The 23,181-nt window shown below is 37.1% G+C and overlaps 1 protein-coding gene across 1 annotated transcript in view; it reads right to left on the reverse strand.

The window, feature by feature from the left end:
• Positions 1–3,457: 3,457 nt before the first annotated feature.
• The window catches only part of LOC115411693 (SCO-spondin-like), a 204,861-nt gene continuing 185,137 nt past the window's right edge, over positions 3,458–23,181 (reverse strand). The window contains 4 exon segments of the mRNA XM_030123908.1: positions 3,458–3,519; positions 8,518–8,668; positions 13,267–13,397; positions 13,790–13,850. Of these exon segments, the coding sequence (XP_029979768.1) occupies positions 3,497–3,519; positions 8,518–8,668; positions 13,267–13,397; positions 13,790–13,850 (366 nt within the window). The 3' untranslated portion in view covers positions 3,458–3,496.

The following is a 23,181-nucleotide window of genomic DNA, read 5'->3' on the forward strand; positions in this document are numbered from 1 at the left end:
AGCATGTATTTATAGCAAAAAGAAAACATTTGTGATTTGGAATGTAGCCCCTGTTCATTTGCTCCATCTCTCAAGAATGTGGGCTAAAGCTGGAGTTTCCCACTGTATTGAAAGCAGCAGTACATAAAACACTGCCTTCATGGCAGAGATCCTCTGATTCCCTTGAAAACCAATAGAACAAGGTTTTATATTGATGTCAGAGGTGTAATAGGCCTCAAATGAGTAAACTTTCCTTGTTTTCAGTTCAGTCAGATCTTCGCCTAAAGCGACACATTCCTGCTCAGTGGATACATTTATCAAAATGACCTGAACAGCACCATGAATGCATTCATTTTTCCTACGATCAGTGTTTTAATGACTGCTTAGACTTGATGAATTGCAGCCTTGCAGCTGGACGAGGACTGAAGAACTATCTGTCAGGATATGTCATTTTGGTATGAATTAAAAATGCATCAGTTCCTGCTCCTATTACATCCAGCAGTATTTACTAGAGCAGCTGAGAGGCAGTGGAGGCGTGCTGGTCAGCCTTCCCCTCAACGCCCTTATTTAGTAAGGAAAAGAGAGAGAGATGACGAGGAAGAGAAGCACGGGAGGAAGGCTGACGCTTTCTTGTCATGGAGTAGACAGATCCCAGCCTGTCTTTGTATTTGCGATTAACCACACTATACTCACTGACACAACAATTGAAAAAAGGTAAATATATCTGATCAAGAGGTTGCTCGTGTTCTTAAAGTGTAATAATGAATAAACTTCTGAGCTTAGGAGGTGGAAAAGCTCCAGGCTTCACTTTGACACATCCATTAAAAGCTACATCTTTTTATAATTAATAAACATTTCAAGGTAGCAATTTCAAATCTATCAGAAAAGTCACTTTCCTGACAGAAAACATTTCCACTAACCAAGACATGTCAGCAGATTGTATTGAGCTTCAGAGTGTGAAACTTACAGTGGAACCAGAGTGCACTGGGAGGCAAACAAACAGCTGACAGTGTTCTCACTGGTTACAGAATGTTTATTGTCCAATTTTTCAGAACTGCACTGTAAAAATAAAAAAATAATACAACACTTCTTCTAAGCACTTCAACTTTAAAAGTTTACTTACGGTGCACACACAATACATATATTTTCAACACAGACATATAACATTTTGATTCTAAGTAAAACAGTTATTAATCTTTTAACATTCACCAGGTCACCTGTGACATATTTAGGGCTCGGGTTCAGATTACATTTGAGGCTTTCAACTACTGTAGTTCAAATTGTGCTTCACACAGAAACTCAAAGATAAGAGGTGAAATACATGTGTTTTAGCCTCACACTTGTTCTGCTATGAAACTAACCAAAAGCAGATGTAAAAAAAAAAAAAAAAAATGTTGCAGGGGTTGGGGTAAGGGCACAGACATTCTGGGTAAAGAAAGATTTTTTCCATCTTTGGCATAAACATGTACCACCAATGTAATGTTAACTCTTATTTTGTGGAAACAGTTGCTTTCAACACCAATAAGTCATCCGCTGTGACAATCTTTAACATTTTATCCACAGGTCTAAAAGTTATGATGCTGACTGACAAGACTTACAGTGAATAAGATTAAATTTGTGAAACAAGTAATACTTAGAGTTAAGGACAGACAGAATCCATTTTGACTGTACTCTCTGACAATGTAGCCAGTCACACATGCACTTCTGAGTTTGTTTTGTCCTTCATAATGTACAAAGTTTAAAGGGGTCATATTTTGCTTTCTTTAAATAGAATTATTTTCAAACTTTTCCCTGTGGTCTACATGAACTGTAAATGCTATGCTTGGGTCTGAATTCCTCATTAATTAAACCCCACAGGTCCATCTTCAACCCTATTTCTGAGCAATGACACAAGAAAGGTCATTTTGAGCGCTGGCCCTTTAAATGCACATGAGCCACTTCACGCCCCACCCCCTCCAGGTTGTTGGCTGTGCTGCTCTGCCCCATTCAACCAACTACTGAACATTTTAGGTAATGGCTCAAAGTTTGGACATATTTTCAGTATGGACTACAACCACTGCTGCTGACAAACAGTTATGGCGAGAAATGTTTGTTGGAAGTCTTGACCTTATATGTGCAAATGTCGTGACGTAACTAGTTATACATAACAAATTAAGCACGGATTAAAACGGGTTGTAGAAATCCACTCAATTTTTGCCAAAATGAATATAAAGATAGCTTTGCAGCACCTGGAGGGTTCAATTTTAAACTTTTTGAACTATTACGGTCCAAATATACAAATAAATGTACCAAAGATTAATAAAAGTGGGTTTAGGAAAACATGACCCCTGTAAAATGGAAATCAGTCAGCACATGAAGGACTTCTATAGCCAATGCTAAGGAACCTGCCATCCTGTAACACAAGACTAAGCATCTGGAGAAAAATGAGTGACGTAGGAGATTGTGACACACATGACTGAAGTTTTGGCCAGTTAGCTGTGACATCTCTATCAATGAAGAAAGAGCCAGGCGTCGAAATTCTTTAATCAGAATATCTCTGGATATTGAAGAGGCAGGAAGTAACAAATGCTTCAATCAGGTTTCTGTATTTTACTTGAGTATTCATTTTCTCAATCATTTTTACTTTTACTTATATTTCAACACAAGTATCTGCACTCTCTACTCATATTTTTACATTATTAAATTAGCTTTAATGCATTTGATTACTTCATTTTGTATCACTGTTCCCCTTCACAGCATCCAGATTGATTTCAACCTAAAAGGATGGAACTGTAACACAAAGAAAATATAACCCCTGGGTTTAATCATGTAATAGATGCAAAAAGACAAAAATGGCATAAAAGATGTTACATGAGAAACTCCTAAAAGACTTAATAAGTTGAAAACACAGCTACGGTCTCAGATTTCAGTAGTCCTTTCCTGACTCATTTTGGTTGAATGTTTAATGTGTGCTTTGTGCAATGGCGCTCATTCTTTCAGTTTGACTTGATGCTAGAAAATGAGTGTAATCTGAGTTAGACAGAAACAACGTAAGAGACATAAGAAAAAGCATTAATTTTAACTTGTACAATCTGAGGCCATTTCCGGTCTGTGCTTCTACCAGAGTAAATAATGTCTGAACTTTGGCCAACTCTACTTGCTGGGGTTCCATTAAAAAGTGAAAAGGGTGGATGTTAAAAGATTAATTGGATTGTTTCAAAGTTCCTTTATATTATTAACAGAGTAGAAAAAAGGCTGTACATACTGAAGAATGGTCCAAATTTTAGAGCAGAAACACTACATCAGCACTAAAATATGCAGTCATATGATGACTTAGAACTACAGAACAATGTATACATCTTTTGGGCCTGACCATCAGAATTATACGCACTCCCGTTCAGCAATGGTCCATGTGTCCATCACCGCGGCTGGTTTTCCTGTTGCTCCTGTTTGGTTTTCTAACTCATCTACCTCTCACTCACTCAGTCTGCACACGTTCACAGGCACACTTCCACACTCTCAGAAACACTTCACACATTCAGCGCTTGGACAGGTCGCCTCCTGTGAACAGAGGAACAGCACAAATAGTGATGCTCATGGACTTCAGAGTATTTTCTGTAAGAGACCCCACATGGAGGGGCTTCAAGATACAAAACAGAGTGTCTTTCACTCTCATCATAAAATCTGATATCTAGTCAGATATCACCAGTGATTTATTCTGTCATTGCAATATTTCATGTCTTTGTCAGTTTGTTCTGAATGACTTCTTCTGTTTTAAAAAGTGAATGTGTAGAGAACCAAATCGGTATGCTACACATGTCACAATAATATGTTACAAATATATGTCATGAATGATCCTCACGTCAATCAGTCAAATTTGATTCATATGGGATACAAATTAAATAAACCTTGATGTTCAATACAGATTATAAATTAATCCAGTGAGAACTCAGCAGCTGATGAAGTTTATAGTACACATACTAATGACATTTAGCTCTGAGGACCAAACTTTAAACTCAGAGCTGAAAAGATATTTTCAGTAGAACTTTAAGAGTCTATCAGGCCCCATGGGGTTTTAATGGCAATTGTTGAAAGAAAATCCATGATGTGAATTTGGAGGTGAGTAGCTATTGAATCGGATGAAAAAATATTTAAGATAAGAGATATTACACAAATAAATAATACTTAGAGTGACTCAAAACAGAATGATACCAGAACCAACAGATGCAAACAAGTTTTTATAAAAGGCAATGCCCACCATTAAATCTAATTTCAGAGTCAGTGATTTGAATGATGGCATCGTTTACACATGATGTTTTCAATTTAAAATATAATTTAACAAGTTAAGGAAATTAGTTTGTCATAAAACTGCTTGAGCGTTAAACTGTAAAAATACATTAATAAAGAACACACAGCCTCTGTCTGTCATTATCCTAACTTTGTCACCACAGTCTGTTCAGATCAAGGAGAAATGTGTCGATATTGACATGGTGGTGAAATGTGAGATGGGAGATGTGGATCACTGATCTTTACCATCCATCCATCCATCCATCCATCCATCCATCCATCCATCCATCCATCCATCCATCCATCCATCCATCCATCCATCCATCCATCCATCCATCCATCCATCCATTATCTTCCGCTTTACCATTAACTACAATTTTCTTGACTTGTAAAATATATATGTTAAATAGATTAACATCAAGTATGTAACTGAAGGCACTGTCAGGATCAAAGTATTATGGTTCCATGGTGGTCCTCTAGAGGGAGTGGGATCTGGTCTCTCTATTGTTTTCCTGTTGACTGTTACACATAAAGCATTAATTATTACCAGTTCTATGTTAAACTGTTTGGGACAACATCATTCAAACTCATGATCACAACAACACTTTCTGTTGGTCTTACATTAAAATTACATAAAATTATACCACTTTAATGAAACTGAGCAGAAATTGTGAATTAAATATGTTAATAACACATTAACAAATTATCTCACATATCAGAGTTCAATCAGGGTACAGGATACTGGTTTTAATGGCAGCTGATGATCACAACTGCTGTCTTCACTACTCAAAACTGACCCATTGTGTTTGATTTGTAATTAAGCCTAAAGTATAAATAACCACAAAGGTCTGTCTAGACTTTTACTTCACTGACTTTACTGCAACACATTTTCACAACTTTTACACTTTATAAGCCCACAAATACAACAGATAATACACATTGGAATAAAACACCTTTAGTTCAATGGAAGTAATGACCATTCATTGAACTTGCATTAAAGACAGCAAAAAACATTCATGTTATTTTTTGGAACACAAATAAAAGAAAACAATACTTGTTATCTAAAAAGTATTTAGAATATTTAGCATGTACTCAGTACAGATTTTCCAGAATATATAAATAAACCATAATTTTACTGAGATAACGTTTTATTAAGAAGCCATTATTAAATATGTAAGTCAGAATGTTTTGACCAGAAATAATTTTTAATAGAGTTGTTGTAGACTTGAGGTCAGTAAATATATTCTATATGTTAAATATGTTAAGGGTTAAAGCTTTTTATTTCTGCTCTGAGAAGTGTTTAGAAAAATGTAACGTAATAATTTGAGATAACTGCATTTTCTTTACTTAAATATTTTCAAATCTGTTTATACAGCATGACATACACGGAATCATATAGAACAAAAAAATAAGCTCACAAATCTTTCATTCTGTCCATATTTAACTGGTTCAGTCTTGTCATCAGTTTGACTTTGTCCAAGTGATCAATTTTTCCATTTTTTTCCCCAGTTCTTCCTCTGGTCTCGATTTATGCATCAGGTTTTCTGCCATTTAAATCTCTTCTATGGTTGTCAGATACTGTCTCTACTCCCCAGCTCTCTGTCACAGTCTTTATATTTACCTCATACTAACACCATATAACAAGATAACTGTTGTACTCTTTACACATTAGGTACATTTCAACTCATCCTAGAGCTTGTTCTAATAGTTCACACATCACTATATTTTTTGAGATTTCCAGAAGACATGGATGATCAGCATCACATGATCCACACTGTCCAACACCTCTGATGTTTGTTTAACCCAGTACTATTCATATTTGATGTAATGCGTTAACATTTTTCCAGGTTTTTCTCTGAAAATTGCCTTCTGTGAACTGTGAATTTCTGTGAATTCTGTGAGATATGACATGGATCATTTTATATTCATCAATTTTCATATGAATTTTCTTGTCCCCTTTCTCTATATTTCAGGCTTGTGATTGAGGTTTTAAGCTTACTATAATACCAGAATTATCTTCATTTTAATTTCCTTTGAAGCAATGATGATGCTTTTGATCAAACTACTCACCTCCTCATAGTAATCTGCCTGGTTATCTTTCAAAAGTGTCTTAACTGATGACATCATTGAACAACACAATTCCACAGATCATAGTTTTCTTTTAATTTTTGGAAACTCACAGCTTCCCTTTCCTCTCAAAGACAGTTCAAGCTGTAAACCCTTTTACTGCTCAGTGTTGATATTGTTATTACATACTATCCATTTTATTTATTTATTTTTTTTATCTTCCTGAATCTTGCTAGGTTTTAATACTGCATTTAAACCTTATGTCTAATATATCAACTATTCTTGAATCATTACTTAATTTATCATCCATGACTTTACTTTCATTTATTGTATATGTCTTTATCTGGGATATCTGGAAGTGATTGAAGACTGAGAATCTAGAGCCATTTATTTCAGATGCATGTACTAAGGTATGTAAAACCCCTCAACAGCAGCTAATAGATATAAGTCATCCTCAGATGTGTGTATGTCACACAGAGACATGAGAGATGGCATTTAATAAGTGTGACAGCGGCCACACACAGTCTAAGATTGATGGCTGTAACAAGCACATCCGTCAGACGTGATGTCCATGAGCGTGTAGTGGTGGAACGGGGATATGAATTGGGGGATGTTCTGTGTCGTATGAGGCCACGTCCAATTAACTAACGCAATCAGCTGTGCTGATGAATGGATTAGCACATAATTGCTTCAGAGGTGGGATTCTTGATTGAATTATTCATGGTGAGCAAAGGCAAACATGCGTTTTTCAATGAGATTAGGGGGTGTACATGTCCATCAGTGTTTATGGTTGATTGTTACATCCAGTTACTGTAGCAGCATCTATCAGACTGAACTTGAAGCTTGTGCATGTTTTTATCCAGGCAACGCTATCTATCTATCTATCTATCTATCTATCTATCTATCTATCTATCTATCTATCTATCTATCTATCTATCTATCTATCTATCTATCTATCTATCTATCTATCTATCTATCTATCTATCTATCTATCTATCTATCTATCTGTCTGTCTGTCTGTCTGTCTGTCTGTCTGTCTGTCTGTCTGTCTGTCTGTCTGTCTGTCTGTCTGTCTGTCTGTCTGTCTGTCTGTCTGTCAAAGAAATGACAGAATCAACATCTATAGAACCCTTTCATTTGTGAGTATATAAATCATAATAAAACAGATGAAACATTCCCACTGCTGTTTCTCTTTGAGAACAACAGAGGTGTATTGATCCAGCCTGAGTACTGACTCCAAAAAAGACTGAAAAATAATGGTGATTAAGCCTAAAGGAGGACTACTCTTCTTCTGTTTTTTTAATAGGATTGGCATCAAGAAAGTTAGCTTTTTCCTGATCTTTGACATTAAGTGAGTGAAGTGTATAATTTGTTCCATCACACTTCTACATGGCAATAGCAAGGATAAAATATATGTTGGTGTCTTTATTAAATTTATTTATTGATGAATCAACATCTGCATGAGTCCTATATCAATACCAGTCACTTTTTGCATCTGATGAAGAGCTGGAAAAATATAAATGCATGGCAATATACAGCATATTGTCAATATTCTAGAGACAGCTGAACATAACCTTTTGTCTAAATTCTATCCAGCCCATAAAGTTGGAATAAAATAATTGCATCTCTTCTCATGAAATCATTGCAACAAAGTGATTCATTCATCATAGATAAAGAGTAACTGGGACTCAGTATGTAACCATTGCACCTGGTCAAAGCTGATTACTAATGGTGCATAAATAGGAATAAAAAGAGGAATGTCTCAAAACAAAATATTTCCAACTTTATGGGCAACATTGTATAAAAAGTTCTACATGACAAGGATTTAGGAGTAGTATGTTTAAGAGAATTCCCTTCACAGTATGAAGCAGTCCCAATCAATGCGTTTTTTACTCTCCACATTGGGGACCACTACATGAATAGTTTTCTGCTGTGTTAATTGCAGGATTTTCCATTCATGTTGTATTTTTCTAACCATAGTTTTCACAAAAATGCCATTAGTGTACAATCAAAACAGGTACTGTAGTGTTCCAGATACGTTAAATCAAATTTCCTTATTCTTTGGCTGAAATAATTTGTTTGCCTTTCCTATATGCAGCTGGCAGGACTGTGTAAATGTGTGCTAATGTTTTTACATGTATCCAAATGCTTAGTTCTAGTGAGATTCACATGCAAATCCTCGGAGCTGGTTTCAGTTTTCCTGACCTTGGCAGCTGGTACACTCGCAGCTGTGTATGACAGGTAGGACGACGGGTTCGCTCTCTCCACTTGAACACTCCAGGCTGAGGAAGCGGACTGGAGTGTCAGGGTCCAAACGGTAGCTGCAGCACTCACACACCGACTGCAGGTAGGGCTCCTGTTGAAACCAGAGGATGGAGCCCAATGAGGACAGGTGAAGCAGATGGAGGAGGGGGAGGAAACAGTGATATCATGAGCAGAGGCTGACGACGGGAGGACGAGAGGGAGGATTGGAGAGGTGAGATAAGAGGCAGAGAATCGGAGGTCAGGGAACAGAGCCATGAAAGGAGGACGAATGATGGTTAGACAGTAAAAATAGAAGAGCTGATCAGGTTCAGGCAGAAGACAGGTGGACAAAGAAAACATTTATGTTCTATTAAATGAAAAAATTAGGCAATGGATGATTTAATTTATATGTTTGTTCGAGCGAGTCATATATTCTAATATGTCATAAGACAGAAGTGAGTTAAACTTAAAGAAAAGAGACATGACGAGATTGAAAAGTGACTGATAATACTCTATGTGTTCCTCAGCAGCTTAAAGTGAGGCGTATGTTGATTTCCCAGTGGCCACCTTGATTCTGAATTCAGAGTGGTACATTGATGCAGAAGGGGAAATGTCATTGCATTTAGGGTGAAATATGCTCCGTGAAACTTTATATCTAGGAGACAAAACCACATGTTCTGCAGTTCCACATCCAGTGCTAGAATTTACAACTAAGCTATGTGGTGTAACCAATACAAATATAAAAGACCTGGAGAAGAAATGCATATTGACTGCAGGTTGTACAATCAACAAAGTGAGCAAGCAAAAAACAAGGGGAAAACAACTATAATGTGGTAAGAATACATAACATGTGGCAAAAGAAAATAAACATGGCTTATTTGTTTGATTCCTTTTCTTGAAAGAAATCAACATGCTATCAGTAAAACAAATCAAATTTTTTTTATATAGTGCCAAATCATAACAAAAGTCATATCATAACACTTTATATAATGAGCCGGTTGGAACCAGACGCTCAAGCCAATTTACAGAAACCCAATAGAATCCTTCAGGAGCAAACACTTGTGACAGGTGACAGTGGCAAGAAAAAACTTTCTTTTAACAGGCAGAAACCTTGAGCAGACCCTGACTCTGGAGGATGGCCGTCTGCCTTGACCAGTTGGGCATCGGTCAGGGGCATCGGTAGGTAAAATGACGTTGATATAAATCAGCCACTGGGACAATGTTCAGAGTGCACAATTGAGACCACAGCAGTCAATACTCTGAACTGAAACTGAACTGAGAAGTCACACATCACACTGCTGCATCTAACATGTAGCTCTGCCCACCTTCTCCAGCCTCACCAACTGAACAGAGCAAAGAGCATTTAGAACAATCATTGCTACTCTATACTATATACTATCACTAATTTGCCATTTCTTCCATCAATTGCCAAAGTGCTGCGGTAGCAAAATGCACAAAAGAATGCATTGAAGTATATCACCATAGCACTGTGGCAACAAGAGGCTAATGAGTTCATCTAACAGTATCTGTGATTGGTTCTAGTACAAATGCTAACATTTGATTAGTCTGTGGCAATAGACAAACCAATATTTTGTGCCACAGTACTGTGGCAGTAGCAACTGCCATATTTTACATACTGAAATGTTTCATTTTAAATGAATGGGAAAAGGATAAATCTGGATGTAGATGTTTTTCTAATTGATTGAATTTGTCAGGATCTATGCCTATGTGATTTTCAGCTCCTCCCTTTTGGTCATGGACCTGTGCCTGTGTGACTCTCAGCTCCTCCCTTTTGGTCATGATCTGTGCATGTATGACCCTCAGTTTCTTTTGTTTCTCATTATATTCATCCATTCACCTGCTGGCGCTGCATGACTGCAGCCAATTACCTCTGGCCTATTTAAGGCTTTGGTTTGCAGCCATGCAGCACTGGTCCATTTCTCCTCATTCCTTTCCATAGCCCGGACAATTATCCATATTCATCCACGGACTCTGACCCAGGTGTTGTATGTTTTTTTTATGGACTCTGTTTCTGATTTAGCTTTTGTGTTAGGTTTTCGTTGCGTTGTTTTCATATTTTGTTAAATAAACTTGTTATTTTTTTTTCCCTTCAGTACCGAGCATTTGAGTCCTTTCTTTTCCCCTTTGTGACAGAATTGGGTTCTGCTTTGGGATGCTTTTAAGGAACAATGCTGTTATACTTATAGTACCTTTTAAAAAATAATGTTTTTTTTTTTTTTATATGCATGTTCTTATCTAGTGTTTTATGTTTGGTTTTAGTGCTGACTTTTATTGTGTTGTATGTATATTTTCATGTATATCTTTAGTGTGATCTCTATTTTGTGTAATATCTGCTGCTGCTGTCTTGGCCACGACACTCTCAAAAAAGAGATTTTAACCTCAATGAGCTTTTCCCTGGTTAAATAAAGGTTATGATAAAGGTTGTGTTCATGTGGGTAAAGAAGCAGAAAGAGACAAACTGAGAATGATGAGTGAACTGTGATTAGTGATAGAGAAAGATGGAGGAGTGGACAGAAGCTGGAGATGAACAGGTCAGAAATGGCTTCATCTCAGTGAAAAACAATGCTTATTAAAGGTTTCACCACTCTGACAGGAGGAGGTACATTTACTCGTGTATTGGAGAGCCAGTTTTCCCATGAGGACAGTCATGCATCTGTCACTCCTGTTGATCAATGACAAAGGGACTTCCCAGCACTGCCTAGTCACCAGTTACCATCCCTTGTTGCCACAGTAACAGGAGGTAATGACACATTTGGCTGAGCTAATGTTTATTTTTACTAATCTCCCAGCATGACTGACTCTATTTTTACAGTGGAGATGTATGGATGCCAGCGAAGAATAAAGTCGCCATGGTGACAAGGTGATGAGCTTGCTGTCTAACAAGGATCACAACCAACAAGTGAAGAAAAAAAAGAAGAAAAAGAGAGAGATTCACTGACAGGCTCTGCACGTGACTCCAAAAACAAAGACTCTTCTTCAATACATCTATATTTAGCTAGATCACTGGAGAATCAACTGACTCAATTATGCAGTTTGTTTTTGTAGAGCAGTAAATTTTTCTGTAATAACTGCTGACACAAGCTAAAATGATCAAACAACCATTCGGCTTTCTTCATAGTCATAAAAGATGCTTTTTCTATGAGGGCATTGATGTTCTGCATTTACCTCTGATAAAGTGAGATAACAGCAGGTGGAAGCAGCTGCATTATTTTCTTCTGCTACAAGTCCCTCATAACAGGGCCACTTTAAGGAATAAATTGGGCAATTTGGCTGCACGGTGAGAGCTTAAGCAATAATCCTCCTTATTCTCCTGAATATTGTGAATGTCTTTATATTGAATAATGGTTAGTGGATGTGTAAGGATTTAAAGTTTTCTGCTTATTTCACAGTTTGTATCCACATTATGATAGTGGTGTTCTTAGCCCACAAAAAGTTTCAACTTTAAGCTGAAGATGATTGCTGATGACCTTATTTATTATCAACTTTTATTTAACCAGATTTAAAAATCTCTTTTCCAAAGTGTCCTGACCAAGATAACAGCAGCAGAAGTTACAGACAATAGAAATTTCATCTACATCCACACTAAAAATATACATAAAACACAACACCAAACTAAAATCATACATGCAAAACATCATCAACAAATTAAAAAGGTTCTAAAAGTGTGCAACAATGTTCCCTAAAAGCATCGCAAAGCAGAACCTGATTCAATAAATTAGAAAAATATTTGCATCTGGATTTATCCTTCTGTCATTCATTAAAAATTACTTGGAATGTATTTATTAAAGAGACTAGCTCCTTCCTTTTTAGCTCCTGTTGTTCCAGGACATGGGTGCAGAAAATTTAAAGGCTTTCTTTCCCAGTTCTGTTCTGACTTTTGGAACATATAGATAAGAGATGCTGGGGCCTGAGACTGTAATTATCAAAGTCATTCCAAGAGCTACGACAGAGGTGGGACCAAATGATCCCACCATTTCGTTTACACAGACATCGTTCCAGAATAAAGGTGAAAAATATTCCTGGAACAGAAGTGCTGTGTAAAAGGGGCTTCAGCCTCAGATAATGAAGTGCTTGCTGACCTGCTAGTCCAACCTAGATGCCAAACAGGCCACAGTGAGGATGTAAATAGTAGGCTCAATTGAGATAAACTACTGTGGCTCAGGAGGAGTTAGAAGTAAGTCCGTGAGTTGGACAGTTTACAATCTGGAGTTCAGAGATCCAATTCACAGACAAACTCTAACTGCAGGTATCGTGATTGTTGTCTCTAGTATGCATTAGCTATAGAAAGAATTTATTCTTGACTTTAAAGTTCCAGGTTTACAAAGTGAATGTTATCGTAACATCTGGTCATCCACTGTCAGGATGTCCAGTTGTTGCGTGTATTGTGCAGTGGATTAACTCAGTCATTAGGTTTGTGTCATGTTTGAGAATGTTTCAGTCAGTCACTAAATAAGACACATGCTAGTTTTTCATTTCATTTGTCACCTGTCTGATCCCAAATGGGAACAATTAATCAACACAGTGTATTTCAACCAGTCCTTTTTTCATCATATTATTAGCATTAATCTTACTTGTTCCACCAGTTGTTAGTCAATTTCACTGCAAGATGTTCTCAGCTCAGGTGACAGCCAAGGAGAAATACTGTATGTAGTGTCTATGTGTGTGTATGTGTGTGCTTTTTCATCATACCTCCAGGATGACATCTGTCCTGGACAGACAGCGTCCCCTGCAGAAGCTGACCTCCACGTTGTCAAGCCGACAGTCTCCCTTGGTGATGTTTTGGACCTGCACATAGCGACGACACTCTGACACAGGCTCGCCTGATGGATGGAAATAGAAAAGAGTCAGTGAGACAGAGACAGGGGCAGACAGGGGAAAAGAAAATACAGAATGTGAGCAACCAGAAGCAAAAAATGACACAGTGGCCTTTTCTAATGGGATTTGCATTACAAAGAAAGAAGAGAAAGAGCCAGAGTTCCTAAAAGAAGGTACAATGACATTGCCATGTGACATTTACTCCACCAGGAGAGATTAGAGCATCGATGTAGGTTAAGTTATGTAAGCGCTGACTAATTGGGCACTGCAGCTGCTATGACATGAACTATAGACAATTCAGATCAGATGAAGGGCTGTGGTTAAGCAGTCACTGAATGGAGACATAAAGACCTGGTCTGTTTGCTTGATGTGAGTCTTTAACTACATTCACACTCACCTGGAAACTGTTTCCTGCACACTGGACAGCAGCTGCCCGACTCCTCCACCATCACCTCCCTCTGACAGAGAAGACAGTAGAATATTTCTCTCTTTTACACTATTTCATGAGACCGCAATGTACACTGGTGCAGAAGAGAGGAGAGGAGAGGAGAGAAGAGGAGAGGAGAGGAGAGGAGAGGAGAGGAGAGGAGAGGAGAGGAGAGGAGAGGAGAGGAGAGGAGAGGAGAGGAGAGGAGAGGAGAGGAGAGGAGAGGAGAGGAGAGGAGAGGAGAGGAGAGGAGAGGAGAGGAGAGGAGAGGAGAGGAGAAATATAAAGATCCTGAGAGCCAAAATAATGTCATTATCATGAGAAAGTATCTCATTATTTTTGCAATACAAAATCATTTCATCTTAGAAAGGAATTAACAAGTTTGAGATATTAAGTCAATATTTAAAATTTCTCATTCCTTTACAATATTACCACTGACCATAACACCAATTACCAAAAGACAGACTAATCCACAAAACTGTAAACACTATCTCCTGGTTTTCACTAGCAGATTTTTGAACTTTAAGTCAAACAGACACAAATGCCTTCATTCATCACTAACTACGCCATGTGCTCATTTAGAAAGCTCTGACATTCAGTATAATTAACTGAAGTCATCAAAACTCAATTAACACAAGATTCATTATGTGAAAACACTAAGTGTGAAAACTGCTTACACAGAAATCAGAACCACAGTACAGATTGATAAAATGTTGTTTGGGGAAAAAAACCCAAAAACAAACCAAAAAAAAAATCACAAAAATAAATAATACGATGGTAGGGGAACAGGAAACAGAAGAGGGGGAAGAGCTTTTATGCAATGCCTACAGACAAAGTTTGATCTAGTTATTAGATCACTCAGTTTTTAACCCAGTCTCATATCAAAATGTGAAATAGCTATGTTTGTCCACAGTACAAAACATATCAGTCTCACAATTAGGGCCTGAAAACTGCAAAATGTTCAAGTTTTTTTTTTTTTTTTTTTTATCCTGTTCTGTTCCATTGGCCTGTGTCTGAGCCACGTGACTTTCAAGATTTCAGCTGTGAGAAAAAAATAACTTGGCAGACATTTCTCTAATTTTTAATGAAAAAAAATTAATATTTACCCTGCCCCCCAAAGGGGAGGCAAGGGGTATTGTTTTTGGTTCGGTTTGTTTGTTTTTTTGTTTGTTAACACTATGGCAGAAAAACTATTGGTTGAATTCATACCAAATTGGGTTTCTAGATTGCCAGTGATCAAGAAGACATCTGATCATATTTTGGGAAAAGTAGGTCAAAGTAAAAATGTTTTATGAATTTTTCAAATCTACTTTTTTTCCCCATTTACTTATAATGGACGAAGTCTCACATGTCTGTAGCAGCAAAAGTATTGGTTCAATTCATACCAAATTGGGTTTATAGATTGCCAGTGACTCAGAATAGATGTCATTACATTTTAGGAAAAGTAGGCCAAAGTTCTTTTTTTTTTTTTCCCCACGTATTTTTTTTCTCCCATTTACGTATAATAGACGAAATTTCAAATGTCTTTCAAAACATCAATTTTGTTTTTTTGTATACATATATATATATATATACATATATATATATATATATATATATATATATATATATATATATATATATATATATATATATATATATATATATATATATATATATACATATATATACATATACATATATATATATATATATACATATATATATACATATACATACATATATATATATATATATATATATATATATATATATATATATATATATACATATATATACATATACATATATACATATATATATATATATATATATATATATAGGTAATTGATATGCTGACATCAGCACATGCATAGACATGATGACATCAGCATGATGACATCAGATCCATGCCAAAATACATTACAATTGAGGTGGGGTTTGTTGTGCCTGAAACTACTTGTTAATTATTGTGTTTCTTCTCCTTCTCCATGGGGCCATGACATGCCAAAACCCATCAATGAGCTCACACCACACAGGAAGCTAAATGCACAGAGGATCTGGTTGATTTAAAAATAAAAGACATCTGACTGGAAGGCCCTAATTGTGAGACTGATAAGTTTTGTACTGTGGACAAACATAGCTGTTTCACATGTTGATATGAGGTTGGGTTGTCAGTTTTGAGTAGACGGTGTGGTTTTGATACAGAAGTTTGAAGTTTGTGCAGATGAGTGTGTAGCTATGCATTTATGTGAGACTTTTTCATTTTCAAGAAAAGAATTGCAGTAATGGAAAAACAAAAAGTTGTTATTTGTAATATTAAATCAGTATTTTGAGAGGGTTTAAGAAGTTTCTCATTACTTTGAGAGTGTAGCCATTATTTTGAGAAAGTTCCTCAGGTACTAAGTAATTATTTTGAGACACTAATTTTGACTTGCACTATCTTTTACACTGTGGCATAAAGACTAGAGAGGAGTGGAGTGGAGTAGAGTGGAGTGTAGAGGGCAGGCTGTAATAAGGTACAAAACTTTAGACAGGGAACAGGGAGATGTGAACAGATGATGAGAAGGAGAAGGGAGAGAGAGACACGTAGACCAAAAATAGCTGAAGACAGACAGTAACATAGGGACACACAGGACACGGAGAGAGTGAGATCTAGGGAAGAGCTGGTGGCGTGGTTCTCTGTTAGCACGCACAGTCACAGTATGACAGCAGTCTGCAGCTCCCCTACCACCACCAGCCTCAGTTCACCTCTAGGACTTCACGGAGCTACACCCCACCCCCCTTAAATGCACCACAGTGTTCCTCATGTTCACCCTGAGGACGCCTCCGTCCACTCTGCACTGCCGCCAGCATTCCCTCAAGGATGGAGAGAACCCACTCACTTAAAGGGTGGGAGGTCACATGGAAGACCATTAAGCTCTCCACTTTAGGAGACTGGATATGTGTGATGTGGAAGGATGCAGGAAATGTGGAAAAATGCAGACAGTTATTTCAATGGAAAGGACACTTGACACTGTAATGTCAAGGGTTGTCTGAATTGTGCAGGGAAAAAAATCTGATCTCAACACTGTAAAAACTGCTCTACTAGAAAGAGTTAGTTTTCTTAAAGAATAAAGAATAAATGTCTTACCAGTGTAAAATGATGGGTGATTAAAATGCTAAATCAGTTGGTTTGGGATACTAATCATAATTTTCAGACTTCAACATTTATGCAAACAAAGAAAAAAGCAACATAAAGTGGTCTTAATATTCTTGCATTTGTAAAGTTGGACAAGTTTTTCACTCTTAAAGTAAGAACAGTCAGTATTTTCCTCTTGAATATTATGTAAACCATTGTTTTACGTCTTTAGTGGTTTAATAAAGCTCAGTATAAAACCTGCTACATACTCCAAGGGAACAGAGAAATTTGATCGTCTTCTCGAGGTGACAAAAACAACAACAAAATTCTATCTGGCCAGGATATTTCATACTTTACGAGAAACTCAAGTGTCGAACTCGTAGGGGTCCTTGGCTTTTCCGAATTAACCAGGCCCACTTCAAATACCTGACCAATCGTGCAGTAGTTCTCACACACCGCACGACAAGAAAGTTCTGCCCGGACAGTATATCAAAGACAAGCTGTGAGATCTCCATAACTGGGCTGCAAGAACAAAATGACGTGAAACTGGACCCTCTTATAAATATATCTAGAAATAAATGTCTATAAAAACGTCAGTAAAATTATGTCTTGATATGTGAAAAAAAATGTGCATAGTGAGTTCTACACTAGGTCAGAAACACACACAAGTGAAAAACATAATGTTTTGTGGTCTTTGTGCCCTGACTTCAACAGTAATCAATCTTTTTTAGTTTCATTATACCTGGACATTTCTTCCTTGATGAAAAACAAGCTTGATAAGAGCAGTATTCTTATTTGAAAAAAAAAAAAAAAAAAGCATGATCCTGAATAAAAGACTTTTTCTTGTTGTTGAGTTTCGTCTTTTGTAGTGCAACACCAAAGGAGTCTGTGTTTGAAGGGAAAACATTGTGATCACTTTTATCAGTAGACATGATAGCATTTTATCAGCAGAGGCTTCAATACATTACCTTGAAAACCATTCTGAGGCAGCAGCAGCAGATGCTTGCTGGGAGATTTCAATTTCATAGAGCCAGTGCACCTAACTGTAAGATGACTCATAAATAACAGAGAACACTGACAGTAACAATTCTCAGCCTGTCAGGAGAGGGAACACAGTGCATTAAATGACCTTTTCATACAGGGCAGGATAAGGGCTTATTTCAGTGAGGTGTAATTTAGAGCAGCTGTGGGAGAGGCACGAGTTGAGAATGAATGCAGACATAGTTACAGAACTCCAGGACCCCCCAGAAACACAGAGCCGCAGCATAAAAAGCTGTGTACACCACAGGTGAGACACTCACCGGTGTCCACTTTGTGAAGCTCACTGCACAATCAACCTCTCCTTTAAAGTCCCTGGATGTCAGCAAAATTTATTTTTACCCCTGCCTTTATACAGCAGAGGTTTGTTCAGGATGAGACACTTCACCACAGAGACTTTTAAATTAAGACTGTACTCGCAAGAATCTGGAAATACAGCACATATCAAGATGCACAGAATGTATTTGCTGCAGAACCACATGTGGATTAACAGGAGGCCATTCTGAGTGGAGGGTCTCACTACATCTATGGCTTAAACAGGAGCAGCTGTGGTTTTGGGGGGCAGCCGCTTCTCCAGCCTTCTAGGATGTGAAATGAAGGGTCACCAGTTCAATTCCCCAGATCGGCAAAGAAATTGTTAGCTGATGTGCCCTTGAGCAAGGCACTTAACACCCTATTAACCCCCCTTATAATTTAGATTAGGCTGTCTTTGTGTAAAATTTATTACATACATATTTAGATTTGAAAGTACTCAGATATTATTACTGCACAAGGCCATTTGGCCCTGAAAAAGTAGGTCAAGGTCACCTATTTTCAATAGGCTTCTGCTCCATGCCAAGATGCATCCACAGTATAAATTTAGTGCAGATATGTCAACGCATTCTGCAGATAATGCGATTATGTCATTGAATGTCTTAATTGTATGTAAGTTATCTTAATTGCATTTAAGTTTTATACTCTGTTAGTTCATTTGTATTGTACTGAGGTGCCTCTTGGTCAGGTCTCCCTCGAAAAAGAGATTTTATCTGAAGGGACATCCTGGTTAAATAAAGCTTAAAAAAAAAAAGAATGGACAGAGACAGACAGACAGATGACAAAACAATTACAATACCCCTCCGGCCATTTTGGCTGAGGGGTAAAAACTGAAGAAAACATGACTTTTTCAACAAAATATATCATTAACTAAACATAAGCCAAGTGTCTCTATCCACTGTCTTTTATCAAACTCCATGGGTTTTTACTGGTGAATCAATGTTGTAGAAGATGATGGTGTTTCCAAGTTCACTACAGAGCCTCTGAACATCCAAATGGGTCATCTGATGACCATGAAAAGATGACAAACTGCATTTTACATCAATTATTTACATGTATTGATAGGATTAGTGGATCAACAGTAACCCATTTACAGTTGATTACAAATTTTAGATCAGCAGATGCTTTTGGGTCTTTAAGGGTTAAATTACTTATAAAAGATATAGTGATGTAAAAGTGACATAAAAAACACAACAAGATATATGATGTTGTAAAAAGAGAAATAATGAAAACAAAAACATACCTAATAGTCTCAGATTTTGTGAATTATTGCACATTTAGCAATAAATGAACACGTGCAATATGAGGTCCTGTTCAACAGGATGAAAATTATGTAACAAGAAGTGTTTTTGAGTAATGACAACAAAAAAGGGGAAACTCCATATAAAATATGAGTGTGTGTGTGTTTGTGCCTGAGCCAGGTAGAACTAGATTCCTGACATATCAACAGGTCTGGAGAAAGAGACAGGACATGAAAATAATTAGATTTTAAAAGGGATTTTTTCTCAAATCTCAGTGATTCTCTCTTTATCTCTCGGCTATGTCTTTGTTCTGTTTTGTTTCTGCGCATTTTTCCATCTCCTGCTTTAGACAGAAACAGAGACAAAGGACATGATCAGAGAAGTGAGAAGGCACCATATAAGGACATTTTTCATTAGCGCAAATGAGCTGCCATTACGCTGGTTTTGACGAGAAATGCAGGAGAATGTAAATCATTTTCTGCGAAAACAATTTTCCAATATTGACTCTTCTGATTAGTTCTCTGCAAACATCTTAAAAACTAAATTTAGTCAAATTAACATAAAATAAGAAATAATTGGCATGGTATAGAAAAAGCAAAATATTTCAATGATATTAAAATATACTTTGACTTGTACTTGGTTGTTGAGGGTACAAAGACGGAGTATATAAAGTTTTGTCTCGTCAGCTTCATTTCATTCATACATACATCTGTTACCTACATTCAGGAGAAAACGCTTTCAAGAAAAAGTTGGGACAGTAAAACATTAAACGTTGTAATGTTTCACTTCTTTTTCCATGAATTAAAAAACCATTGATAAAGACACCAATTGGTGAAGTGTTGCATGTGTTACTGTGTTCTTCCTCAGCCAGGCCTTTGTAACATGTGCAGTATGTGGTTTTCCGCTGTTTTGTTGAAATATGCATGGGAGTCCCTCAAAAAGTTGTTGTATTGAAGGCAGCATATGTTGCTCTAAAATATCAGTGCACTTTTCTGAATTAACGGTGCATTGTAGACGTGCAAGTGACCTTTGCCCTTTGCACTGACACAACCCCAGACTGTGAGAGAGCCTCTTTGGATTCCTTGGAACCCTGACAAATGCTTTTTTGGTTTTCAATCATTTTTAGCAACATTTTATGTTCAAACTGGTGATCCTCCACCCCTCTGCTCATAAGGAACTAAACTCTTCCTCAATGCTGCTTTTGGGCCAAATCATGCTTACAATCACATGATTTATATCACCTGGTTACATTCACATTATTTCATCATTTAAGTCATTATCAGCACCCTGAATCATAGGAATGGATGTATATTTACAAATGAAATGAAGTTGATCAGACAAAACATGAAATATGTTCCTTTCATGCTGTCTATAATGAAATACAAGCCAAAGTACATTTGAGTACCACTGCTTTCATTTTAAATTTGCATTTACAACACTATGGCAAATTTCTCTCAAACGGTATCTATTAATGCACAGACGGACGGACGGACAGACGGACCGACAGACCGACAGACCAATAACTTTATTGTCTGTTCCAAGTAAAAACAGAAATTCCTCTTTTGTCACAGCTGTTACATACATATAGGTTTAATGTTGATATAGCTATACATACTTTGGGTTAATTGGAGATACTTTCTATTGGAGAACACCATTTGTTTTACAATTCTACCATTAATAGGAGTGTCCTGTACTTGAATGTACTTGATATCAATTGGTTTATAGATAGCAGGTTGTTAATTCAGCTCATTATTAAACATCTTTCTTCTACTTTTGTCCTCCTATTGTTTACTGATAAAATAAAATGCACAGCTAAAAATTCTAACCATCCAAAGAGTAGTTTCAAAGGATAAATAAACTGAATCACATCAAAGCCAGTGCTTTTTGTTGCACGACATTCTGGCTGTGTGGTCTACACCTGTGTCCATGGAGATATTTCATACCCACAAATACAGTTGAAACTGAAAGCCTGCACCAAATAACCTAGGAGTGAAACCACCCTCGGCTTTTGTGAACAATAATAACCCTCGAGACTGATGCTTGGTCCATTTTCTACATTTGGCCTTCTTGTTCACCCATAAATGGTGTTACAGATCTCTAAAACTAAGATTTTAAAAATGCTTTCCAAAGTAAAGATTGAAGAAAAATTCCAGTTTCTGAAAAAGGGAGAGATTTGAAAGTGATAGCATCATACCCCAATTTGCACATGTCTACTAGTGCTTTGTGTAAGGGACCAGCACCTGAATATAGGTCACGTAGTTCATGTGGGTGTCTAGGTCAGTACCTGCAGTAGATTAAGGTCAGTATGGACATATTTGGAGGTGGATACATGTCTATATAAAGAATACACTTTCTCAACCCAAACCAACACTTTTAAGGTAACTTAAGTTCATAACTTATTATTGTACCTCAACTTTATGACAAACTAAAGCCACTGTGTCAGTTTCCAACACTATCTGAAGGTCCACAGTGTGCAGTTTTAAGTCCACCAGTAATGACAATATATCTGAATGTCTGCAGCTGTCATTTTTGCCTTTTGTGTGAGATACTTTATACTACAAAGGTTGTGTGTTTCTATTGTTGTGGACAAGGTATAAGAAGCAGGAAAAAATGCAAGTAAGGTAAAAAAAAAAAAAAAAGGGTGCAATGGGATGTAACTAACATTCACAAACCTGGAGTTCAACTGAGAATCGAGTTTATGACTGCTACCCTAACCCCTAAATGTCAAGTCACTAGGCTGCCTTGCAAATTTTGTGAAAAATGAATCGTCCTAACAGTGGCATAGTCCTTCATTTATGATGTTACATTGTGACATATTTTACCTTTTACCTTCAACTGCAGCTTTCTTCTTCCTTTCATTCATGTCCTTCCTCTCTTTTTCCATCTTAAGATATGGCTGAAAAAATGTCATGTCATCGGCTTCCACTACTCTGCAGAATGCATGCATAATTGACTGCTCAGCTCACTGTCTTATGCAAGGTGACCAGTCAGAAACCAATCATAAGACTAAGGACTGCATCTGAGTCAGAAGAGCAGTTTGTCTCTGGTATCCATTATTGTTTATGCACAATAGTACAATTACCCAAGACCTATTTAACATATATCTGCAGAACATTAACTGATGAATAAATAAAAACTACACAGCCTCCATTTTATGGCTGTGACTGAAATAGTGTTTTGCATTGTACACAGTACTGCACTCTTAAATTTGCAAAACAGGTTTCAGCCTATTTAAAAGTGAATATACTGCATAAGAATAAAACTCAATTATGTAGGAATAAGGGAATAAGGGAATTGTACAGAAAAAAGAGCAGGATTGTGGGTGGATCAGACAGTCAGGTATTGATCTACATCTCTGTAAGCCAGCATCTTGCAGGGAACATCCCACATATTCTTAAGGGAGCTGAGCATTTTCTCCTTCACTCAGGGTAATTGAGATCTTTGTGACCACCAGGGAGGCTGTGTGAACTACACTTTGCAGGGGGTTATCAGTGCTGGTTAGATGGATCTGGGAAACTGACCATATCTCAGTACTGTATGTGAACTATGATGTCATGTTTTAGACAATATCTGATGCGCAGAGAGCAGCTTCTGTTTACACCCGATTCACTAGACCAAAAGAAAATGTAGTGTGTGACCTTTATGTAACCTAAACCAGGTTTAACTGTGGG

This window comes from Sphaeramia orbicularis, chromosome 20 (genome assembly GCF_902148855.1).
Source record: "Sphaeramia orbicularis chromosome 20, fSphaOr1.1, whole genome shotgun sequence".
NCBI classification, from domain to species: Eukaryota; Metazoa; Chordata; class Actinopteri; order Kurtiformes; family Apogonidae; genus Sphaeramia; species Sphaeramia orbicularis.